The sequence below is a fragment of the Solanum tuberosum genome, unplaced genomic scaffold (assembly GCF_000226075.1).
Source record: "Solanum tuberosum cultivar DM 1-3 516 R44 unplaced genomic scaffold, SolTub_3.0 scf00048, whole genome shotgun sequence".
Taxonomy (NCBI): domain Eukaryota; kingdom Viridiplantae; phylum Streptophyta; class Magnoliopsida; order Solanales; family Solanaceae; genus Solanum; species Solanum tuberosum.
Window position 1 is genome coordinate 2,233,020 of NW_006238976.1, and position 21,336 is coordinate 2,254,355.

General features: G+C 33.8%; 3 protein-coding genes and 1 non-coding gene across 4 annotated transcripts; 2 read left to right on the forward strand and 2 right to left on the reverse strand.

Annotated features, from left to right (window-relative positions):
• Positions 1-197: 197 nt before the first annotated feature.
• LOC102585130 (probable copper-transporting ATPase HMA5) lies at positions 198-5,598 on the reverse strand. Its single transcript, XM_006343962.2, has 6 exons — positions 5,295-5,598; positions 2,586-3,977; positions 2,254-2,508; positions 2,054-2,176; positions 1,145-1,624; positions 198-837 (listed from the first exon to the last, which is right to left on the reverse strand). Exons 1-6 carry the CDS (start codon positions 5,577-5,579, stop codon positions 418-420), a joined length of 2,955 nt encoding a protein of 984 aa, XP_006344024.1. The 5' UTR covers positions 5,580-5,598; the 3' UTR covers positions 198-417.
• A 2,225-nt stretch (positions 5,599-7,823) lies between these two features.
• On the forward strand, positions 7,824-7,894 carry TRNAG-GCC (transfer RNA glycine (anticodon GCC)). The gene has a single exon. It is a non-coding gene; the product is annotated as a tRNA-Gly (tRNA).
• Positions 7,895-11,702: 3,808 nt separating this feature from the next.
• On the forward strand, positions 11,703-13,506 carry LOC102605156 (uncharacterized). Its single transcript, XM_006343938.2, has 2 exons — positions 11,703-12,541; positions 13,290-13,506. The coding sequence occupies exons 1-2, from the start codon at positions 11,790-11,792 to the stop codon at positions 13,357-13,359; spliced, it is 822 nt and encodes a 273-aa protein (XP_006344000.1). The 5' UTR covers positions 11,703-11,789; the 3' UTR covers positions 13,360-13,506.
• A 582-nt stretch (positions 13,507-14,088) lies between these two features.
• On the reverse strand, positions 14,089-20,762 carry LOC102605493 (serine/threonine-protein kinase RIO1-like). Its single transcript, XM_006343939.2, has 12 exons — positions 20,325-20,762; positions 19,404-19,532; positions 18,368-18,460; positions 18,205-18,284; positions 17,515-17,628; positions 16,490-16,563; positions 16,306-16,382; positions 15,718-15,801; positions 15,549-15,641; positions 15,334-15,441; positions 15,148-15,219; positions 14,089-14,809 (listed from the first exon to the last, which is right to left on the reverse strand). The coding sequence occupies exons 1-12, from the start codon at positions 20,634-20,636 to the stop codon at positions 14,357-14,359; spliced, it is 1,689 nt and encodes a 562-aa protein (XP_006344001.1). The 5' UTR covers positions 20,637-20,762; the 3' UTR covers positions 14,089-14,356.
• Between the last annotated feature and the right edge of the window lie 574 nt (positions 20,763-21,336).

Consider the following 21,336-nt stretch of genomic DNA (forward strand, 5'->3'; position numbering starts at 1 on the left):
ATCTATGTAATGCAATGATGATTTTAAACTAATCAACAAAAGGTAAGTTAACACACCACATCCAACCCTACAACCCATTTACTTGTCAAATAACTTTATGAGAACTGCTTTTTTTCAAAAGTATATATCATGTAAAATAAAGTTATGAAATCATACAGCAACAAGAAATTAAAATTTATGGGATTAGCACTTTTGATTCAAAAGCAACCACATATTGGTATACACACAATTTTTACTTTTATTAACTTGCAATATACATTAAGCTCCCACTATGCGTCGAGCGTCTAATATATGCATCTTATCTTGCATTTCTACTAGAAGTTGTTTTCACAGCTTGAATTCGTAACCTGGCCAAAGGTCGTCTCGCGACAACTTTTAGTGTTGTACCTAGCTACCCTTTCAACATATTTACATAAATTATGACTCAACAGTTATTCCTCCAATCTCAAGATTATCAAGTTTTTTAGGCCTCTTGTAATTCTTCAGCAAAAGAGAGCTGCATACAACACTTACTGAAGAAGCAGCCATTGCTGCCCCTGCTACCCATGGTGGCAACCGGAATCCGGTAAAGGGGAAAAGAGCTCCAGCAGCAATTGGAATGCCCAGAAGGTTATAACCAAATGCCCAAAAGTAGTTCAGGCGAATTCGACTAAAAGTTTTCCTGGAAAGGTCAATAGCAGTTATAACATCTTCAAGATTGCTCTTCATTAGGACAATATCAGCTGCCTCAATAGCTATGTCTGTCCCTGCTCCTATCGCCATTCCAACGTCTGCTGCTACAAGTGCTGGCGAGTCGTTAATTCCATCTCCCACCATTGCAACAACTTTTCCCAAACTCTGTTGATCAATTAAGATGACTTAAGCACCAGCATGACAAAATTAATAATACGCTCCAACTCGTCCCCACAGTGATGTGTCTAGATGATCATTTTGTTAGTTGGAGTGCTCAACTAACACAATGGAGACGAGTTGAGGTGTCTAGATGTGCACTTTCAAAGTTGAAGTGCTTACTTGTCAACTGAGGCCGAGTTTTGAGTGTCTATTTATGTATTATGTCATTTGTTAACTCAGGCAAACTTAGGCTAATTCTTTAAAAGCAAAATGTGTTTTATCTTTCAGCAGATTCATGGCATTGAAATTTTACCTGCAGTTCCTTCACTTTTTCGGCTTTGTCTTCAGGTTTTGCTTCTGCAATAACATCACTAATGCCAACTTCCATAGCAATGGCATTAGCTGTTCCCCAATTGTCACCTGTTACTAGCTTACTCTCGACTTTCATAGACTTAAGAAGAGAAATGACTTCACGAGCTCCGGGCTTCACTGGATCTGATATAGAAACAACACCACTCAGTACACCATCAATTGATACAAGAATTCCAGTTTGAGCCAATTCTTCTGCTTCTGCTAGTATTTCATTGGCATCAACTGGAACGGAAACGCCTTGATCTAACATCAAGCTCTTGTTTCCAACTATTATCTTCTTGTTGTGGACAACAGCCTGAACACCATGTCCAGTTATAGACTCAAAGTCCTGGACTTCAGGCCACCGAGGGTTCTCCTCGTCCTCTCTGAACTTTTTTGTGTATTCAACAATTGCCTTGGCCAAGGGGTGCTCACTATTTAGCTGAATTCAAGACTAAGTTATCAGTTTCACGTATTGGCATGAATAAACACCAGCATTCACTATATTAGAAAAAACAAAATGTCCTTCAATCTTGTGGTCTAAAACATCTCACGTGGAGTTAGAATTGAAGAGTTGCCAAAAAAGGAAAAGCCATTCTTTTTTAAACGGGCTAAAAAGGAAAGTAAGACAAACAAATTGAAGCAGAGTGAGCACCTCGTATGATCTAGCCTAAGAAGAGTCAGTAGGGGATACATATCAGAGAATTATCATGATAAATTTAGCTTAAATGGCAAATGGAAGGCTCAATGAACAGTTTTATATGTTGTTTTATCAGGGCAATGGAAACATGACTAAGTTAACAAGGGTGATAGAACTAGTAGGGCAAACATCAGCAAAGAAAACACAACACAACGGGGGGTGGTAATGTACCTCAGCTGCAGCAACCAATTCATAAAATTCTCTAAGTACCATAGATCTGAAAAGCTTTGTATTTACAACAACTGGTTTTCCCATTGTAAGAGTCCCCGTCTTATCAAACACAATACAGTCCACCTACAGAAAACATATGATGATTTTAATTTTTATGATATGGCATTGCAGGAAGCACAGTTGAGAAGTTTCGGTGCTACCTTTTGTGCGCCTTCCAAAGCTTGCCCGCCTTTAATCAAGACACCTCGAGAAGCACCAACTCCTGTGCCAACCATGACAGCAGTTGGAGTAGCAAGACCAAGAGCACATGGGCAAGCTATGACCATAACAGATATACCAAATTGAAGGGCAAGCTGAAAGCTATCCATAGAAGATGGAATCCAGGATTTAGGATAGCCGTTATACTTCCCAGCTAAAAACCAGGCCAGCCAAGTAGATAAGGAGAGAATAATAACCTGAAATTGGGATCACCAACTCTCAGAGAGTCATAAGATGATAACATAAATCTTACAGGAAGCTGGTTAATACTCACTAGTGGCACGAAATATTTAGAAATTCGATCAGCAAATTTTTGAACTGGAGCTTTAGCCATTTGTGCTGATTCAACCAGTCTAACAATCTGTGAAAGAGCACTCTCTGATCCAACCTTAGTAGCTCTAATATGAAGAACACCATTCTCATTCACAGTCCCTCCAATCACCATGTCGCCTTTCCTTTTGGCCACTGGCCGAGATTCTCCAGTAATCATACTCTCATTTACGTGGCTTTGTCCCCAGATGACAAAACCATCACAGGCTACTTTTGCACCGGGAAGGATTTTGATCACATCGTTCTTCTGTATCAATCGGCTATCAATTTCTTCCTCTTTCACCACATTTCCTTCGTCATCAAACTGTAATAATGAGGCTGTCTCAGGGGTCAAGTTCATGAGTTTAGCAATGGCCTCAGATGTCTTTCCTTTGGCCAAAACTTCAAGATACTTCCCAAGTAGAATGAAGGAAATGAGCATTGAGCTGGTCTCGAAAAAATCAGTAGACTTGAAGCTTGGAGAAGTAGCAGCTCTTAACACCGAATAGACCGAGTAAAAGTAGGCTGCATTTGTTCCCAAAGCAATCAAAACATCCATATTTGCAGAACCATGACGCAGTGCTTTGTAAGAACCATAATAGAAACGTCGTCCAATGATGAATTGCACGGGAGTAGAAAGCACCCACCGCAAAATCTCTCCAATGCTAAGCATGTTCACAACTTTAATATCCAATCCATCCTTCAAACCAGGAATATACATGAAGATCATGGAAGTCAAGAAAACAGGAATTGTAAAAACCATGCTCCAGAGAAAGGATCGACGACAGTATTCGATTTCCTCCTGTCTATGGGATTGTTCCCCATCTCCTTCAGGAAATATTGTTGCCTTGAACCTTCCAGAATCAGTTGACTCAATTACTTGAATAAAATCTCTAGGTCCTATTGTATCTGATTTATAAGAAACAGATAACTTCTTCAGCTCAGGATCAATATCAACGTCTTCAACGCCTGGGAGTGCTCTAAGAGAACTTTCAATAATGCTCATGGAATTCTCAGTATGTACTCCATCAACTTTCAGCAATATTTTGCTCCTATCTTCTCCTGTGCTAATTAATATGGCTTCAAATCCAGTATCTTCTATGGCTTCTAAAAGCTCATTGTGAGTTAATATCTGCGGATCATATTGGATTTCAGCCTCCTCGGTTGCTAATGCAACTTGTGCTTTCTGTATACCGGGGATCAATTGCAAAGCAGATTCAACAGTTGCGGAGCAAGAAGTGCAGGTCATTCCTTTTATACGTATCCGGCAGACTTGGGAAGTTTTCTCATTTGTCTCCTCGGTAATCAAGGTAGCCTGGAACCCAACATCTTCTATTGTCTCACGGATTGTTTCCTCCTGCACATTTGAGCAAGTAAACTTAGCAACTACAACAAACCACTCCTCTAAAGATCCAACGACTTAAAAGAATCATAGCTATAGTATTTCTTTGTGAAGTGGAAGTACATTGTTCATGGCTTTCTCAGTATTAATGTGGCGCGTGATATTAACAAACTGCAACGCTACAGAAACCTGGAAAACAAAATTGATTTCTACTTCTAGATTTACTGCTGCATAATGCATGGTACTTGGTACTAATATGTAAATGCAGCTTTAACATAGTACTAATCATAATCTTTTTAGACCAACATCATTAGTTTTGAATGTGAATTGAAACAGATGAATCTAATTCCAAATAAAGCTCATTGCTCAAAGCATATTCAACCATGCTAAATTCAAAATAGACATCCATAAAGCACAAAGTCACAAGTGATAGAAGGAGAAGCAAAGTTTCTAGAGTTCAAAGAGTTGGAGAACCATGTACAACAACAATCTTGACAATTCGGTGAGTCATTCGATGTATATTTTCTTGCACAAACTCAGGGTGAAAAAGACTAGACAACAGAATTTCACGTCATCCAACACAACCAACATTCAGCCAAAAGTAAAAACTTAAAGGAAGAGCAAAGGGGAAAACCTTGACTTTAACAAGTTTGCTTAGAACATACATAACATATTCAATTGAGTAACTCACTTCTATATAAACAACCACGATGCTTAGAACATACATAACATATTCAATGTGGCTTACTTCTATGAAAATCATAAATAAAATATAAAGGAAAGCTTCAAAATCTACCTAATTAGTTCATACGATCAGCAAAATACAGAAAAAACTTGAAAAAAGAAACAAATTTGTACTCTCTTGCAGAAATAAGTTTGTCTTTTGGAAACCGTCTCTCTACCTCCACAAAGTAGGGGTAAGGGTCTACGTACACTCTACCTCCTCAAACCCCACTCATGGAATTACACTGGATATGTTGATGTTGTTGTTGTTGAAATAAGCACAAAAGAATGGACTCACACTAACATAGCTAAGGCAAAAGATAACTCAAACTCTGTTATTCAAGAATCTTAGCCTCGGGGACAGAGTTATCTGATACCTATGCTCGTGAGAGGTAGAAAGTACCCATAATATTAGTTGAGGTCCATGCAAGCCAGCTCAAACACCACAATTATCAAAACAAAAAAATCTTAAACCTGGATAACCCCTTGTAGAATTTCTACATAATAAGCCTAAATCATTACCAGAATCCACTAAAATTTCCATAAAGATCAAATTTTTACGTTCATTCAGCAACTAAAAATCTCAAAATCAAGATTCAGATTACTCACATTGACAAAAGTGGGGTAAAAAATAACTTGAGCTTTGTTATTCAAAACATCAACTACAGCTTCTTTAATCCCAGAAAGTCTTTTAATTGCCTTTTCTACAGAACCAGCACATGCAGAACAACTCATACCATTAACTGAAAAAATTGCCTTTTTTTCTTCACCAGAAGATACAGAAAAACCCTTTGGGTATTTGGGCATTGATGGGTAATGCGCCTTTGAGGAAAAACCTCCATAACTGCTCTCATCTCTTAGACATGAAAGTGAAAGAAGCTTAACAGTCGCCATGGATAAAAGACGAAGCTTTTTTTTTTCTTTTTTTGGCTCTCTGTTTTCGATTCTTGAATTGCTTTTTTTAGGAAAAAAAAAACAGAGTTTGGTGTCATAAAGGAAAATGAAATTATGTAATATGAAATTTGAATGATAAAATAAACGTATTTTAAGGGTGTGTTTGGTAGGAAAAGAAAATATAATTTTGGATAATAAGTGGTTTTCGCATTTTGGCACATAAATAAATAAATAAAACTATTACCCAAAAAAAATTACTCTAATCTAGCAAAACACAATGGGATGAGGTGCGTGGGGATTTAGGGGTAGCAGGGTAGAATAGTCAAAGGATGGGATGTGAGCGTTGTAATCCAGCAAAACACTATGGGATGTATGCATGAGGATTTAGGGGTAGTTGGGGTAGAATAGTCGAGGGATGGGATGGGGGGCATTGGATGTAGTGGTGAATTTGGGATTTTCACTGAGGATGTTCAGAAAATAAAAATAGTGCTAGGGATTTGCTCTTAAAACTTTAAATCACTGAGTCAATCTTTAGTCTTGTGTTCAAGAAGTTCGAAAAGTCTACATATATACATTAAAATAATATATATATATTGTAATTTTTTTACCGAGGGAATCAAATGAACACACCCTCGCCCCTTGCTAGATCCACCCCTGATCGGATGGATGGAAAAGGAATAGTGAATATGAAATTTCATTTATGAAACTTGATTTCCTATTAAGAAAGTTATTTCTCACATTTTTAAGAAATTTAATTATTCTAAAAAAGATATCCTTTAACAAATTTAACCAATCAGAAAATTTTGAAAAATAGAAAACTCTGTACCAAACACACCTTTAATACTTTTGCTTGTAAAGGATGCAACTTCAATATATTTAGTTGGTGTAATAAAGTTGAGGGCTATCGATTGGTGGATATCACAAGATTATTGTGTGATCAATATGCGTATTTAATGTCTAATATTTAATCAATTCGCAAATTGTTATTTTTTCAGATGCGTATATGATAAAATTTGTTCTAGTGTAATAGCTTGCACATAACACTGAGTGTCTCCACAAGCTTCATGCGACGAGTTTAATCAAGAAACTATATAAACAAAATTAAATTAAGATCCTCCATTTAAAAGATTAATAATAACTGCTTAGCCAACTCAATCACTGATGCAATTATATACCCATTCTTTTTAATATTTGTTTAAGGACAAATTAAATTCTGAATTAAAAGTTAAAACTTTCTAATTTTTATTTTTGCAAATTCAATTTAGCTTTGCCTTAAGCGGCTAGGAATGGTGGGCCCATTTCCGTTGCTTTCGCGGGGAATTTGAATTTGAGGAATGAGCTTCCAAAGTTTCAAACATACATTTTTTGTTGTTTTATTCTGCGTTGAAGAACGATTAATCTCAGCTTACATTAATAAATTACAGAGATAAAGCGACCCAATATACATAGTTGTGTATAAGTCCCTCCATTTCAATGATCTATTTTGACTTGGTGCGAAATTTTAAAACGTAAAAAAGATTTTTGAATCGATTTTTTAATGTTGTGATTTTAAACATGACATGTGGAAAGTTGAAATTAAAAATTTACTAAATTGAAAAGGATCATTTTTTTTTTAAATTGACTAAAAAGAAAAGTAAATCAAATAAATTGAAATGAAGTAACGTTTTGGACTCCCATTCATTTAATTCAACCACGTCTCCAAGTTAATGTATATTGAAAATCATCTTTAAAAAGTCAACCTATTGTGGTGGTTGTTATGTGAAAATGAGGCAAAAATATAAATGAATTTAGAATTTTATAGCACCATAAGTCCACAACTGTAATATAAATGAATATATATATAATTTTACTTGGGATGAGATTTTTTCTTCGAAAACTGTTGGAGTAATATGAAAAATCAGATTTGAAGATTTTTTTTGCTTCTTCTAACAGTGTCATCCGACAGCTTATACGTACTTTGACTATACATTATACGCACTATGTATGTAAATATTTTGCTTCTTGCCGATCAATGTCCTTTATTGGTCCTATAAGACAACTAATGTTGTAGTCGTAGTAGAAGAGTCATATTTACGAGTTTCACAGAATTCGATAGTTAGCTAAAACATAATTTATATTATGAAATCTACTTAATATATCTAAAAAAATTATTTAGAAAGAAACAGTTTGTTTCACCTTATTTTTAGTAAAAATAAATGAGGAATTATGAGTAATTAAAACAATTAGTGATTTGTTATACATGTAGCACCAGTGGTCTAGTGGTAGAATAGTACCCTGCCACGGTACAGACCCGGGTTCGATTCCCGGCTGGTGCATTTGAGAACAGTGATGTTAACTTGCACAATTAGTGAACGATTGGGTCGTCACACACATCTGATTCAGGATGAAACAATGTGCAGCTGAGCTCTTTTTTTATCCGTTTTTCACCCGAGTCCAATATCTATACTGGGGTTTGATTAAATTTAGAATCACTCCGTTTTTTTATCCCACCCCAGTCTATGTTGCTTCCTTTTATGTGGTCGTAAATTATGTTTGATTGTATGTAAAAAAAAAAAAGTTGTTCTAATTTTATGTGGTTCATTTATTATTATTTTTCTCCTTCAAAGTAATCTAATATAGCTTAACTGTAGGGATGACTATTAAGCATTAATTATACTAAGTTTGTCAGCTTTACTAAATAGAATAATTACAATGCACGTAAACAGTTTGAATATCACGTTGTATTGAGGTAATAAGTAATTATGAAAAGTAGAGATTATAATATAATCTAGTAAGTAATTATAATGTGTCAAAATCATTGTCATAGAAAAAGGGAAAAAGTGCATAACATTTTTTCAACTATATCTTTTAATTATGATAGGGTGATTTGCCACTTGAAATTTATAGGGTAATTATGTATTATGATAAAGCTATAGTGCTATACGTACCCCCCACTCTAAAAAGTAAAAAATATTGGACTTTTCATATTTTGCTGTGTGTTTTTCATATTATACACGTTTAAGTTTTGATTTTAGGTGGTTGAAAGTTAACACATTGTATGTCATGTTAATATCTTGTATTACGCTGTATACGTTAACTTGGATTTAGATATTTAATAGATATAACTCTTAGTTTAGATGTTTAAATAAAAAAGTTAAACAATAATTGAGACATCGTCCACATATTCAATTAAAAACAATTGTAGACGCACCAAAAAAATTGTCCCCACTAGAGAGAAATATATTGGTGCTAGGGTTGCTTGAATACCTAAATCAACAATAATAAATTATATAAGATAAAATCCATTTTACAAGCTAAATTTTTTTATTGGCATTTGATATCTATTTTATTGATTGTCGTATTATTTATTATTTTTATTATGGTTTTTTTTCACAATTATTTTCTACGTGACTTCTTTATAACTATATATATTATTTTTTCATATTCAATTTGTTATGTTTTTTTTAAGCGGAGGGTCTTTCGAAGACAATCTTTCTATCCTCATAAGATATGGATACGATTTGCATACACATCAGGTTTTTCAGATTTCGATTGTGAAATTACACCGAGGATGTTTTTATTTTCAGTATTTGCACTAGCTTGCTTAGTTTTTTATTTGATTTTTTAATAATTTATACTTGTTTGAATAAACAACTTCATTATTTTTTTTGTATTTCCATTTATAAATGTAACCCACTCCCCCAAAATAAAATAAAAATTTAGGCGGCTCTCCATTATATTATTTTATACTTTCCATCCTTAACATCTGCAGCTGTATTTTATTTTTTGTTGGAATAAATAAATTAAATATTTTAGTCATGATGATATAATCCAAAGACAATATTTTCAAAGTCATATAACGGGGTCCAACACGTGCACTTATTTTTTTCAAATCGTTTTCATTTTATTTTATTTTACTACATAGTTTTTTTTTTTTACCTTTTTCTTAATTTTGGCCTAATAATTACCAAATTTAGGTTTCTAGAAATGCAGTTATTTTTAAGTCTAAGAATGAACGCTATTCGAATATTTATGGCATCAAAGCAATTTTATTTACAAACCAAGACAATTACGGTAGAAGCTTTGGAGCAACGATATATTTATCTTTGTATAATGTGTAGTTAGGTCTCGAATTCAAGATGAGGAAATAGACAGTAAAACTTGTATTAGGGTAGGCGATCTACAATCCCCATGGGGCTATGGATATGGTCAGTAGCAGAGCTAAGATTTTCATCAAAGTGGTTCAAAATATGAAAAAGTTGAAAACGGTTTAATATCTATTATATATGTAATTTTTTATCAAAATGAATTCAGATGAACCCCTCGGTCCTACCTAACTCCGTATCTGGGGCAGCCTTTTCCGAACCCTGCTAGCGAAAATTGCTTTGTACACTACGTTGGTGTGTTAAAATAAAACTAATAATAGTGCATTTGGGAAATTATTACTAAAAGAAAAAATTGAATAAATATGGACCAGAAAAAAAGATGAAAAACCAACCACGTTATTGACCTTAAAATTCTTTTTTAGGACTATATTTTTTTTTTAAAAAACATTATGCATTTACACTAAAATCCGTTTTCCTTGTGTTATATATATGTCAAAGTCCAATAAAACCAAAGACTGATATTCAAACTCATTAAAATTATATAGACTTTATTTTATTTATGGAAAAATTAAAGTAAATGTAAAGGTTTTGATAGTTACATTTAGCTACTAATATCTTCAAAATATGAGAAATAAATCAAATTTTATGATGAAAAAAATAAATTCCCTTTTTAAAAAATTTAGGATGCCATTGTCAAAATTGATGATTTGATTCCCACTAAACTAAAAGTCATAATTTGATTAATTATTTTATAAGACTTTGTTGCGCAATAAAATTAAAATAATTTCACTAATTATTAATGTTTGATATGTCATCATTTTTTCTAATTATTTATACTTTCATTGTCATCATCATATATCAATATAAGTTGTTGGTAGCATAAGGAAGAGAGATATCAATTCATACACCAATAATGGTATCATATATTTTTTTAGTTTTCAATTTGATTTTCGGTATTTGTTTTGAGTAATCGATTAATTTAAATTTGTGTATGTGTAAAACCTATTTTAGAGAAAATATTTTCTCTTAAAATTTTCTTTATTCTCAATGCTCAAATTCAAAAACTTCAGACTCTATAACAGTAATTGTTTTCAATTATTATATTAAAGAGTTACTTTATCTTAATAATGATCAATTTCAAGAAACATCTAATAAATATAAATAACTTAGAAAACTATATTTTATCGTTTAGTATTTGACAAGACTGAAAATTAAAAAATAAAGAAAGATTTTTAAAATATCTTAATATATAATCAATTGGAGTATGAAAAGGGACAAATAGAGTCTTTTGATTCAATGGAAAAATATGACAAAATAAAAACAAAAGATAGCCAGATAGGGATCATCCATCTAGAACTCTTGACTTTTTTTACTCTTTCCATATTTCTTTTCCATTTTTTATAGTACATAAATTAATGTGTCACTGCTTTCGATCCCAAATATTAGTCTTTTGAATAAATTTATTTCAATTGATATTTTTTTTTAAATTATTTATTATTATCTTCGCAATCTATTCTTATCGTTCAAATTAACAAAGTATTAATTAAGTTTTTAAAAATAATCTTCTTAGATCTCTTACGTATAAAAATAAAAATCTCTTATATATAAAAATAAATTTTCTTAAATTTATAAAAGACTACGAAATCAAATTTCTCCGTATAAAAAAATAGAAAAAAAGTACCTAACATATATACTTGGATCCATAAAGATTCTATATACTACTTGATCATTTGTCCTTTTCCTTTCTTTTTTTTCTCTGATCCGATGTCCGATATCTATATTGGATCCCGACTTTCGTGCCGGAAAATTCCAAGGGAGTAAGGTGCTCCTTAACAAAGGCGACTTCATACATAAAGAGACTCAAACTGAGACATCTGATTAAGAATAAATAAGTACTTATCACTCCACCACGACTCGAGTTGTTATCCTTTTTTTTCATTCATTTAAGCTAACATACAAAAAGCAAGGCCAATAAAAAAAAACTTGTTTTTTTAATTGAAAAGCAAGTTAGTACTAATATACATTTATGACTTCTACATACACACATCACACCACAGTTTTTTTTTTCCCTCATTCTTTCCCTCTCTCACCCCCAACCACCTTAAAATCCTCTCAATTTCCAAACATGTTTGCTCCAAGAAACCAAAAACCCAATGATCATATACACATTCTTGATCCAGTTACAACCTCAGATTACACATATAACAACAACAATTATGCCATCCAAAAAAATAGGCCTAAAAATGATCTTGGAGGCCTAGAAATGTCACAACCACATGTTGATTATGTTGATGATTCTGGTATTTCTTCACCACCCTTATGGAAAAATAGCTCAACAAGAAGCCCTGATCACCCCTTTCATAATTCGACGAATCATCGATCAATTTCACCTAGCTCTAGAGCTATAGCTATAGCCAAAGGCCAATGGGAACTAATGGAAATGATCAAGAACATGCCTGAATCATGTTATGAGTTGTCACTTAAGGATCTAGTTGAAAAAAATTCAATCTTGGAAACAAATCAAGAAGAATGTTTGATCAATAAAGAAGAGGAAAATTTTAGTACTAGTCAAGAACAAGTTGTGGTGCAAAGGGTGAAAAGTGTAAAAAGACAAGAAAGTGGTAAAAACAAGAAGGGGAAAATGATTAGAAATGAAAGTTTTGAAGAAAAGGGGTTTTTTTTAAAGATGTTTTTTCCAATTCCACCAAAAACAATTAGTACTAAAGTTTCACCTAAGCCAGTTGAAGGTTTAAAAAGTTTGGAGAAAGATTGGTGGAAGAAGAGATTTTCTTGTTCAAGTGAGAGTGATAGTAGCAAAACAGGAAGTAGTAGTAGTGAAAGCAGTGGCAGTAATGATAGCAGAACAAATACTAACAGGTATCTTCTAATTCTTCATTTTGTTATTTTGAAATTTCTAAGGAGGTGTCGAAACAACGGTAAAGTTGTTTCTGTGTGACCTATAGCACTTTGGTTGTCTACGTTATATTGGGATGATTCGTGGACTAGACTGTTTTTTTTATTTGTTCTTGTTGTTACTTTGAAAATTCTAAGGAGGCATTGAAAATAACGGTAAAGTTGTTTTTGCATGACCTATAGGTTATGAGTTCGAGCCGTAGACTCAACCACTTTGGTTATCTATGTTATATTGGGATGCTTCGTGCACCAGACTGTTTTTTTTTTTTTTGCTTTATTTTTGTTGTTAATTTGAAAATGAGTTTTAAGACATTGGGGGTTCTTGATATTTTGACTTGCTGATTATTAAGGTGAAATTTTTTAACACAATGGTTTTGGAATCTTTTTATGAAATGATCAAAGCAAAGATTAATCCTTTTTATCTTCTCTTGGTTGTTTTATACTTTGTGTATTCAATTTTGCAGAATATTGAACAAGACTTTTGACTAGTTTAATTTTGGCAAAAACTGTTTGAATATTAGGACAAACAGAACAGATTATGTGTATGATCATGTATAATCTATGCATAATGTGTGTATGGACTATGTATACTAACTATAAAAAGTAAACAGTAAATATGTCTGGCTATTCGTGTAAAGATTCCTAAAGTTAAGCATATTCTGTTGTTTTTCCCAAGCTAAAAACTGTATTTTCTTGTTTTTTTTTAATGCAGGAAAAAGAAAGGATTTTTAACCAATTTCTGGTCAAGATCATGCTTTAGTAAAAGAAAATTAGCAGAGTGAAGACAATAAAATATTGCCAATCTTGTTTAGTTATGAATCCTGTAAATCTTTTATACTTACAAGACTTACAGATGAAAAAAAAATATCCTGTAAAGATCTTTGATAAATAAAAGATCAATCAGAGGTGATGCTTGAGTTTTGTTGCAATAGTCATTTTAAGTTTCTTAGAGTTGTTTCCCTTGAAAAGGAAGCAGTTACGTCCATATGTCTTCTCTTATTCCCGACATGTTATGGTAGCCTGAAATTGGTACGAGCAGGTCATGTTTGTCACGCAGAACAGTAGTTCTGTTTGAATCTGATCTATTTACTCGGCAATTCATCAGCAGACTATGTTATTTTTGGTTTTGCTTGTTTGGCAATTTATAGATGGATATATATATATATATATATATTTGTTAGAATATTGAAATTTGAAATTGTCAACACTACAAAAGTTTAGTCCAAGCTCAATTTTATTTTTGTCCTACTTTTCTTGATGGGACAATTGTCAAAGTCCTGATTTAATACCTACAAAAGTTTCACCATGAGTAACATAACCATAATTTTCATGATTATTACGAGATCGTTGGAATCCCTCCACTTTTAAACAGAAGTCTTAGTTTGACTCGAGCCCAAATTAGTCGAACCAATAGATTATGAATATCAGATGGTTTAACCATAACAAGAAAGATTTCTACACAAATGAGCTTATTCGAGCTCCACAAGACCATTACTACTCGTAAGATGTAATTTTCATGGAAAATCACTTATCATAGGCTGGAAAAACATGGTACAATGAAGTGGGAAATCTGCCTTGTTTGTTATAAATACATGGAAAACAAGTTACACTGATTGACCAAAATTGTTGAAAGTTGTAATTTACGCGAAAACTGTTTGTCATTGCAGCACCCTTCACTCTGTTTTGCAGAATTTTAACTAAAAGACCTATTAACTTTAACATCCTTTCTACACAATTTAAACCTCAAACAAAACTTTCCTTTATACTGCAGATAATCGATTACCGGTACTTCTTGGCCTTGGCCAACTTTTTCTTCTTCTTCTTCACAGCTTTTGGTACTTTATGTTTCCGCGATTCTCTTTTCTCTTCTTTAACTTTCTTCTTGTTCTCTTTTCTAGCTGCTTTCTTATCAGCAGCTGTTGGTTTCTCGCCATCAGATAATGAGCCTTCACTACAATCACTTTCATCGTCATTGTCATCATCTGACTCGGTCTCTGTCTCTGATTCACCATCATATGGTTTGTTGGTTTCAGCTGCAGCAGTGGTCTCTTGTCCTCGTTCGTCAATTTGTTGGTGCTGGTGATCTTCTGCTGAAGGGTTTGTCCCAGAGAGAGCCTGCTTCAGACCTGTAATAGTTTTGTAGTACATGTCTCCTGTGTCCTCACCACTAATAATGCGTTGAACATCTGCTTCAGCGTCTTTCACATGATCAAGTGTCTTGGGAATAAATGACTGCCATGCAATATATAACAGTGATGAGAAATGACAATCTTCAGAAATGAAAAGATCATAGAATCCACCGAGGTGTTCAAACAGTTTATCAAAACAAGTTGAACCCACAGATGAAAACATACTGCATTCCTAATACGACAGGCGACAGATATGACCAATGTTTCCGTATTTTAACACAACACTATCTTTTTCAACATTCCAATCTGAAAATCCCTACCTATTTTAGGGACATCGATAAATATTGCAAGTACAATCTGACCACGAGTCAAAAGTTTGCCTTAACCTTTTATGTATAATGGAAACCAAAAAGTAGTTCAAATACCTAGCAGAAATAATACCTGAATAAATACAGAGTCGGCAATTTCTTCTTCTGCAGTCATGTCACCTCTAGCCAAAATTCTCTCTTGAACCTAGTATATTGTGGGGAAACAGCAATTTTAAAGATTCCAAGTCGTTTGAAAATAAAAGAATTTGAATCAACATTTAGCACACATTCAATCATCCAATACATGTATGAGCCATACCTTCTCCAAATAGCTATCCACTGAATCATCATCAATAGTTGGATCAACTATAAAATCAAACAACTCCCGGATTGTCATAACAGCCACACCATGTTTTTTAAAGAAGTCCTGCATGCCGCCACCACCAGCACAAATCAATACTCATATAGCTGGTGCCTAGCTATAAGTTAGTTTTAATCCGAAATTGTCATTTAAGCTTTACAATGAGAACTCACAGAAACATGTACACAATCCTCTCGGAGGAAATCAAGTGCATGAGGATGGTCAAGATCAACTGATTGCGAAACATCAATAACATACAGGTGACCCTGTATAGTGTGAAACAATTACAAGTTAGTGCCTACAACTATTAGTATAGCTATAAATATAGAGATAAAGGCCTACCTCGAAATATAGGATGTTATACTCGCTTAAGTCACCATGCACTAGCTTGCATTTCTGATATAGAGTTCTCATTGCCATAATGATCTGGCAAATATAAAGTAGTTAATGTATCAAATTAGGGTAGAATCACATTGCACAATGCTCATTCTAGAAAAACTTGTCACGTGTTAAAATATGCATCTAACATCATTAAGAAGTTGTATTTGCAATTGACATCAAGTTCCTTAATCAGGGTTTCTAGTGCGGTATAATTCAGAATTCAAAGCTTGGTTTGATCATGCCAATATGAACCTCATATCTGATGGAAGAAGTCCAAGTGATACAAGTACTTTTGGTTCAGCTTATCGTTTCTTCTCCCACCAAGAATATTAAATAAAAGCATAAATTTAATATAAAAGGGCCACCACATTGAAAGGAACTCCATTGTCTACACAAACCACTAATAACTCAGGAGACTAAAAGTTCTCTTCAAAGTGGTCAACATAATACGTCAAAGATAGATCACTTTCATGATACTGATAAAGTAATCTTAGCAAGATTACAAGATGCCTGGTTCAATAATCTTAATATCAAGATATAGAAACAAACCTCCACATAACATTCACGTAACTTGTCACTAGATAAAGCAGCATCCTTTAGTCGAGGTGCTGCCCAGCCTCCTTTCCCTATCACACAAAAGTTTTACCATCCTGTTAAACCAGAGTGTAATGAATGGAAATTCACGGAAGCACGCATCAAGCAAAAAAAGTTGTTCGCATTCCGTGCTCATTACCTATGAATTCCATAACAAGAACATGAAGCCTCAAGAGAATTGGAGCTGGGCACCTGATTCCAGCTGCCCTTAGCCTGCAGTTCCAGAAAACTTAAGATTATGAGTAACAAAATGACATAAGTTGCTCATCTCAAATGAAATTTGATACACAACCCAGTTTACACACATGAGTTAACTGGAAGGTAATCATTGCTGGATACGAAAGTTTATTACATGTCATTTATTTTTTGGAAAGGTAAGGTTCCTTACTAAGGTGCCAAGATGGCACTAAAAGGATACAAAAAAACTGCAAGGGGTGGACATGTAGTAAGTTACATCCTTCTTTTAAGTAAATCTAGAAATCCATGTATCAGCTAAGACTATCCACCAAATAACATTTACTCCAGAAATATGGAGGCATTTATCCTTGATTCTGTAGATATATAATTCTTCCGACTTTCAAAACATGTCAAGTTCCTCTCTAGTCAAATGATCCAGAATACACATATAGGGATGGTTCTCCAGGTCTGCTTTAAGGCTCTAGGAGTTCTCTGATGTTGTCAGCATTCCATCAACTCTCTTACCTTCAGTGGCATTATTCAACAGATGTTTAGGAACAAGTCCCAGCATTGTCTAGTTACATGCCATTATTTCTTAAAAAACCATTAAAGGAAGAGAAAGATCTCCACCAGCATGAAACTTCAAAAGTTAACACATGTCCAGAAACAAGGACAACCATAGAATAGAATTCAAGGAGAAATTGCACTCCTCTTTACATTTTTAGGTAAAAGTATGGATTGCACTCAGAAACTGTGTAATGAAACTTCTTTAGCAGGCAATGTAGCTGTTGAACATCTCTGGGACCAAGTGGCAGACATTGCACTATAGAACCTCTACTTTATGTGCTTCCATAATTAAGCTACAGATCTCATTGGCAAGAAGCCAAGAAAATAAAGGCCAAAAATTGACAGAGGAGGAGAAGAGAGAGAAGCCTGTAAGGGCCAAAGGCTACGAGATCCAAGAATTGAAAATGAGACTTCACATACCTCATTAGATTCCTCATTTCCTTCTCAGCCCATGTTTTAACCATTTTCCGTGGATTGTGCTTGCAGTATCCATGTCTGAAGCGATAGTCACCCTGTACGTAGCGATCTCTATCCCTGAAGTTGCAAAGCACAAGTGTGGTGGTTAGCCAAGAGAATTAAACAAATGACGAAGTCCAGTTAAGTTGTCACAAGATGCAAAACTACAACAGAAGGAAGCAAGCAAAACATGAAGTCAGAAATATTGTAGCACACGTAACTAATATTATGTGATATAACTGACCCTGAACTTACAGCAACAACAACAACAACACACCCGGTTGGGTTCCACAAAGTGGGGTCCAGGGAGGGTAGATTAAGCGCAGACCTTGCCTCTACCTCAGAGGTAATGAAATAGGCGCTGAACTTAAGTGACGACATTTAAGCCTTTCAGGTATTAGTACAATATGGATCTTAAAATGTTTAAGATATTTATCTCTCACTCTACATACATTTTCACCTCAAAAATTCTTGTGATTAACACAAAGTGGCAAATTCTTAATTTAATCTTTTCCATCATATTGCAAGTTCTGGTGTGTGCGTGCACACAAACAAAAAGATGTTTTAACAGAAGATGACATAAGCACCATACATAATACTGTTACTAGAATGTTAAAAAATTTAAATAGAAAAGAAAAGGGCCACGTGGCATACTTGAATACAAGAACTGAAGTTTTGTATACTTTGATCGCCAGTTCCTGACCATCGACTTTTGTTGCATGATAAACATTGGCCTGTTAGACAGTAGGAATAGAGGTTTTAACTGCAACATTTTTAGTGAAAGAGAAAACAAACAGGTAGCAAAGTTATAGTTTACCTCTTTCCCAGTTGAAATACAGCCATTAATATCATGAAAGACACCGCGATTGAGCATTTTAAACAAAACCATTCGTGTTCTTGGATCAATTGCCTGGAAGAAAAAAGATAGATCTTTCGAAGAATTAATACTGTGAAATCCATGTATAAGCATTTAAAACTGATTGCATCGATATGCCATATGGCCAACGAAAAAACTATGTACTTGAGAGAACATGTGCACAAAAATCAAGTCATGCTCAAGTTATTGGTTTTGGATATAAATCTTCAATTGATTTGTGCTTTTGAAAAATGACCTCAGACTTCATGTGGGTGTAAGTCTGGCTCAGAAACTAGAGATTTTCAAGTTAACTTTGCAGTCAAGCATTTTATAAACTGGAATAGTAGGAATCACATGAAGAACGAAGAAATAGATGGACTAACCTTTATCAAGAATTAAGAGGAACTAAAAAGGGAACATAGGTGGACCAGAAGCCTCTTTAGAAATCTTATGTGAAGCAAAAATCTAGTTTTTGACTCAAATTCCCACAGACAGAGTGTATTACCCGGAGGATGAGAAATTTCAGGTAGTTCATAGAAGGAAGTTATACAGAAGGAACTAACAGAATTCAAAGACATCTTTCAGAAGCTACATTCAGCAACTCTACAGTCGCATGAAAATATTTAGACAGGAAACTTCACGATGCTGGATTACAAAGAATAAACAATGCTGGAAGCAAAATATACTAAATCAATACAGATGAAGTACTCTAGTCAAGAATCCTTGGTCGCTCTTAACAAGTAAAAAATATAAGCTCACCAAATATTGATAACCCTAACAAAGAATGCTAGCTCATACATAAGTTCCATTCAGTAGGCTGAGAAAACAACAAATAACCCACTAGTGCACTTCATAATAAGTTGTAATCAGCACTCTCAAAATTACATCGATCAGCAGCAAAATAGTTAATTCCAGTCAATTTTTCTTTCATAGGAGTCAACAAAAATGAATTTTGACATTCACATATTGCTAAAGAGTGGTCAGTCATCGGTCTTACCTGTTCAACAGTGGCGCGGTCTGCTTTCTCAGTCGTTCTAGTTTTACCAATAGCCATATCCCGGACACTTCCACGAATTGCAGTAGTCACAGAATTTGACATGCCAACTTTGATCCTCCCTTCCCATTCCTGCAAAATGTTGATTTACTCAAGACTGCTCATAAATGGGAAGGTTTTACTTTCTCAACTGCCCCAACTAGGCAATAAACATCTAATATGATCTAATCTAACTCAGTCTCACTTTACAAGACATGTTTTCCTTAAGGAGATCATATTCATTTAAGCTTCCACTTTTACATATAAACTATCTTATTCGTTTCCCATCAACTAACACATCCTAACAGTAGTAAAAAAAATGAATTTAGAGGTAGAAAAGTAGAATTCCATCTTTCCTATCGACATTAGCTTTTGATTTGAGAATATTTGTTTATAAAACACAATTTCGGTAGATTATGTTTGCTTTGCTTATGGGTTTGAAGTATTCTTTGTACCTTAAACCTCCCTATTCATTAAAACTTATGGGGCAAAGGGGTTCAAGAATTTGCCTCAATTGGACAAACCAGCGGAGTTAAGCTTAGAGCAACATTAACGATGTAAAGAAAACAAAAACATATATGAAGCTCTGATATGATTAAGCTTAACTCACTAAACAATAGCACTACACTTGAATCCAAAGAAAGCAGAAAAAAAAGAGTTTCATACTTCTCTTTCTTGTTTAACTAAGCTTCAAAATTACCTCTAAAGGTGAAACTTTGCTACGATTAAGCTTAACTTACTAACATGTAACATTCAAATTCAAAAAATAAACAAAGAGTTCCATTCTGTCCTTGTTTAACTAAGCTTCGAAATTACCTTTCATCCCTAACTAAATCAAATTCAGCAAAATAAAAAATAAAAAGATCCAAACTTTTCAAAAATTACCTCTAATGGTGAAGCTCTGATATGATTAGCAAATTTCTGGGTACGATTAGAAAGGGGTTGGAAAGCAGAAGAATTGGGTCTAGTATGAAGTCCTCCATGAGCATTTGGGCGCCTTGTTTGGAGACTAAAAGCACCAACATTCGATTCAGAATTATCTTTTGTGTCCAAATAATCCAAAGCTTCACCAATTTCAGAGTCGGAAGACCATGATAACTCTCCCTCTTCATCTTCCTCTTCCAATTCCTCCAATTCTTCATCTTTCTTATCTTCAGCTTTCTGGGGTATCTCTATTTTGACAGCAAGTTCCGCCATTTTTGTTTTCCTGAAGATTTTCGACTGGATGTGACGCCGCCGGCAATACAAGTAAAGTTTTAGTGAAGAGTTTTGACAGCCGCCGGCGGTAATACCAGTAGAGTTTTCTTCAAGGTTTTTTTAATGGGTCGGTTTGTTGAATGGAATCAATTTGGGCCGGGTATGATATAAGGGCTGGTTTGATTTCACGACCGATAACGAATAGGAAAAATTACAAGAAATCTCACATTTTGGTTTACTTATCATCATTATCTTCTATAAGTTTTACAAAGTGTAAATTTCATATATGACATATATTATAGTACTATTTTCAAGCTATAACAGTAGATTTAGACTTTCAAGCTATAACATTAAAAATTTCAGGTTATAACAAGTTTAAAAAAAAGAAATGTTTTTGTTAATTGGAAAACACTTAAAAATAAATAAAAAGATAAACGAAAATTAAAAAAAAATGGAATTAGAAATAATAAAGTAAAAAACTGAAATTGTGGGTTGTAATTTAATTTGAATTTATTGTAGATAATTAATGATTAGCATGAAATAAGGGATCCAAACTAATTAAGAATATTCAGTTTCCTTAATTCACTCTAATTTGTTAAAATTAATTCAAAAATCTGATTTTATCCTTTTTCTTCCACGTTTCTCTCTTTTTAATTTTCTTCCAGAAATTTTGTCACTGGCGACTAATTGAAGTTTTTTT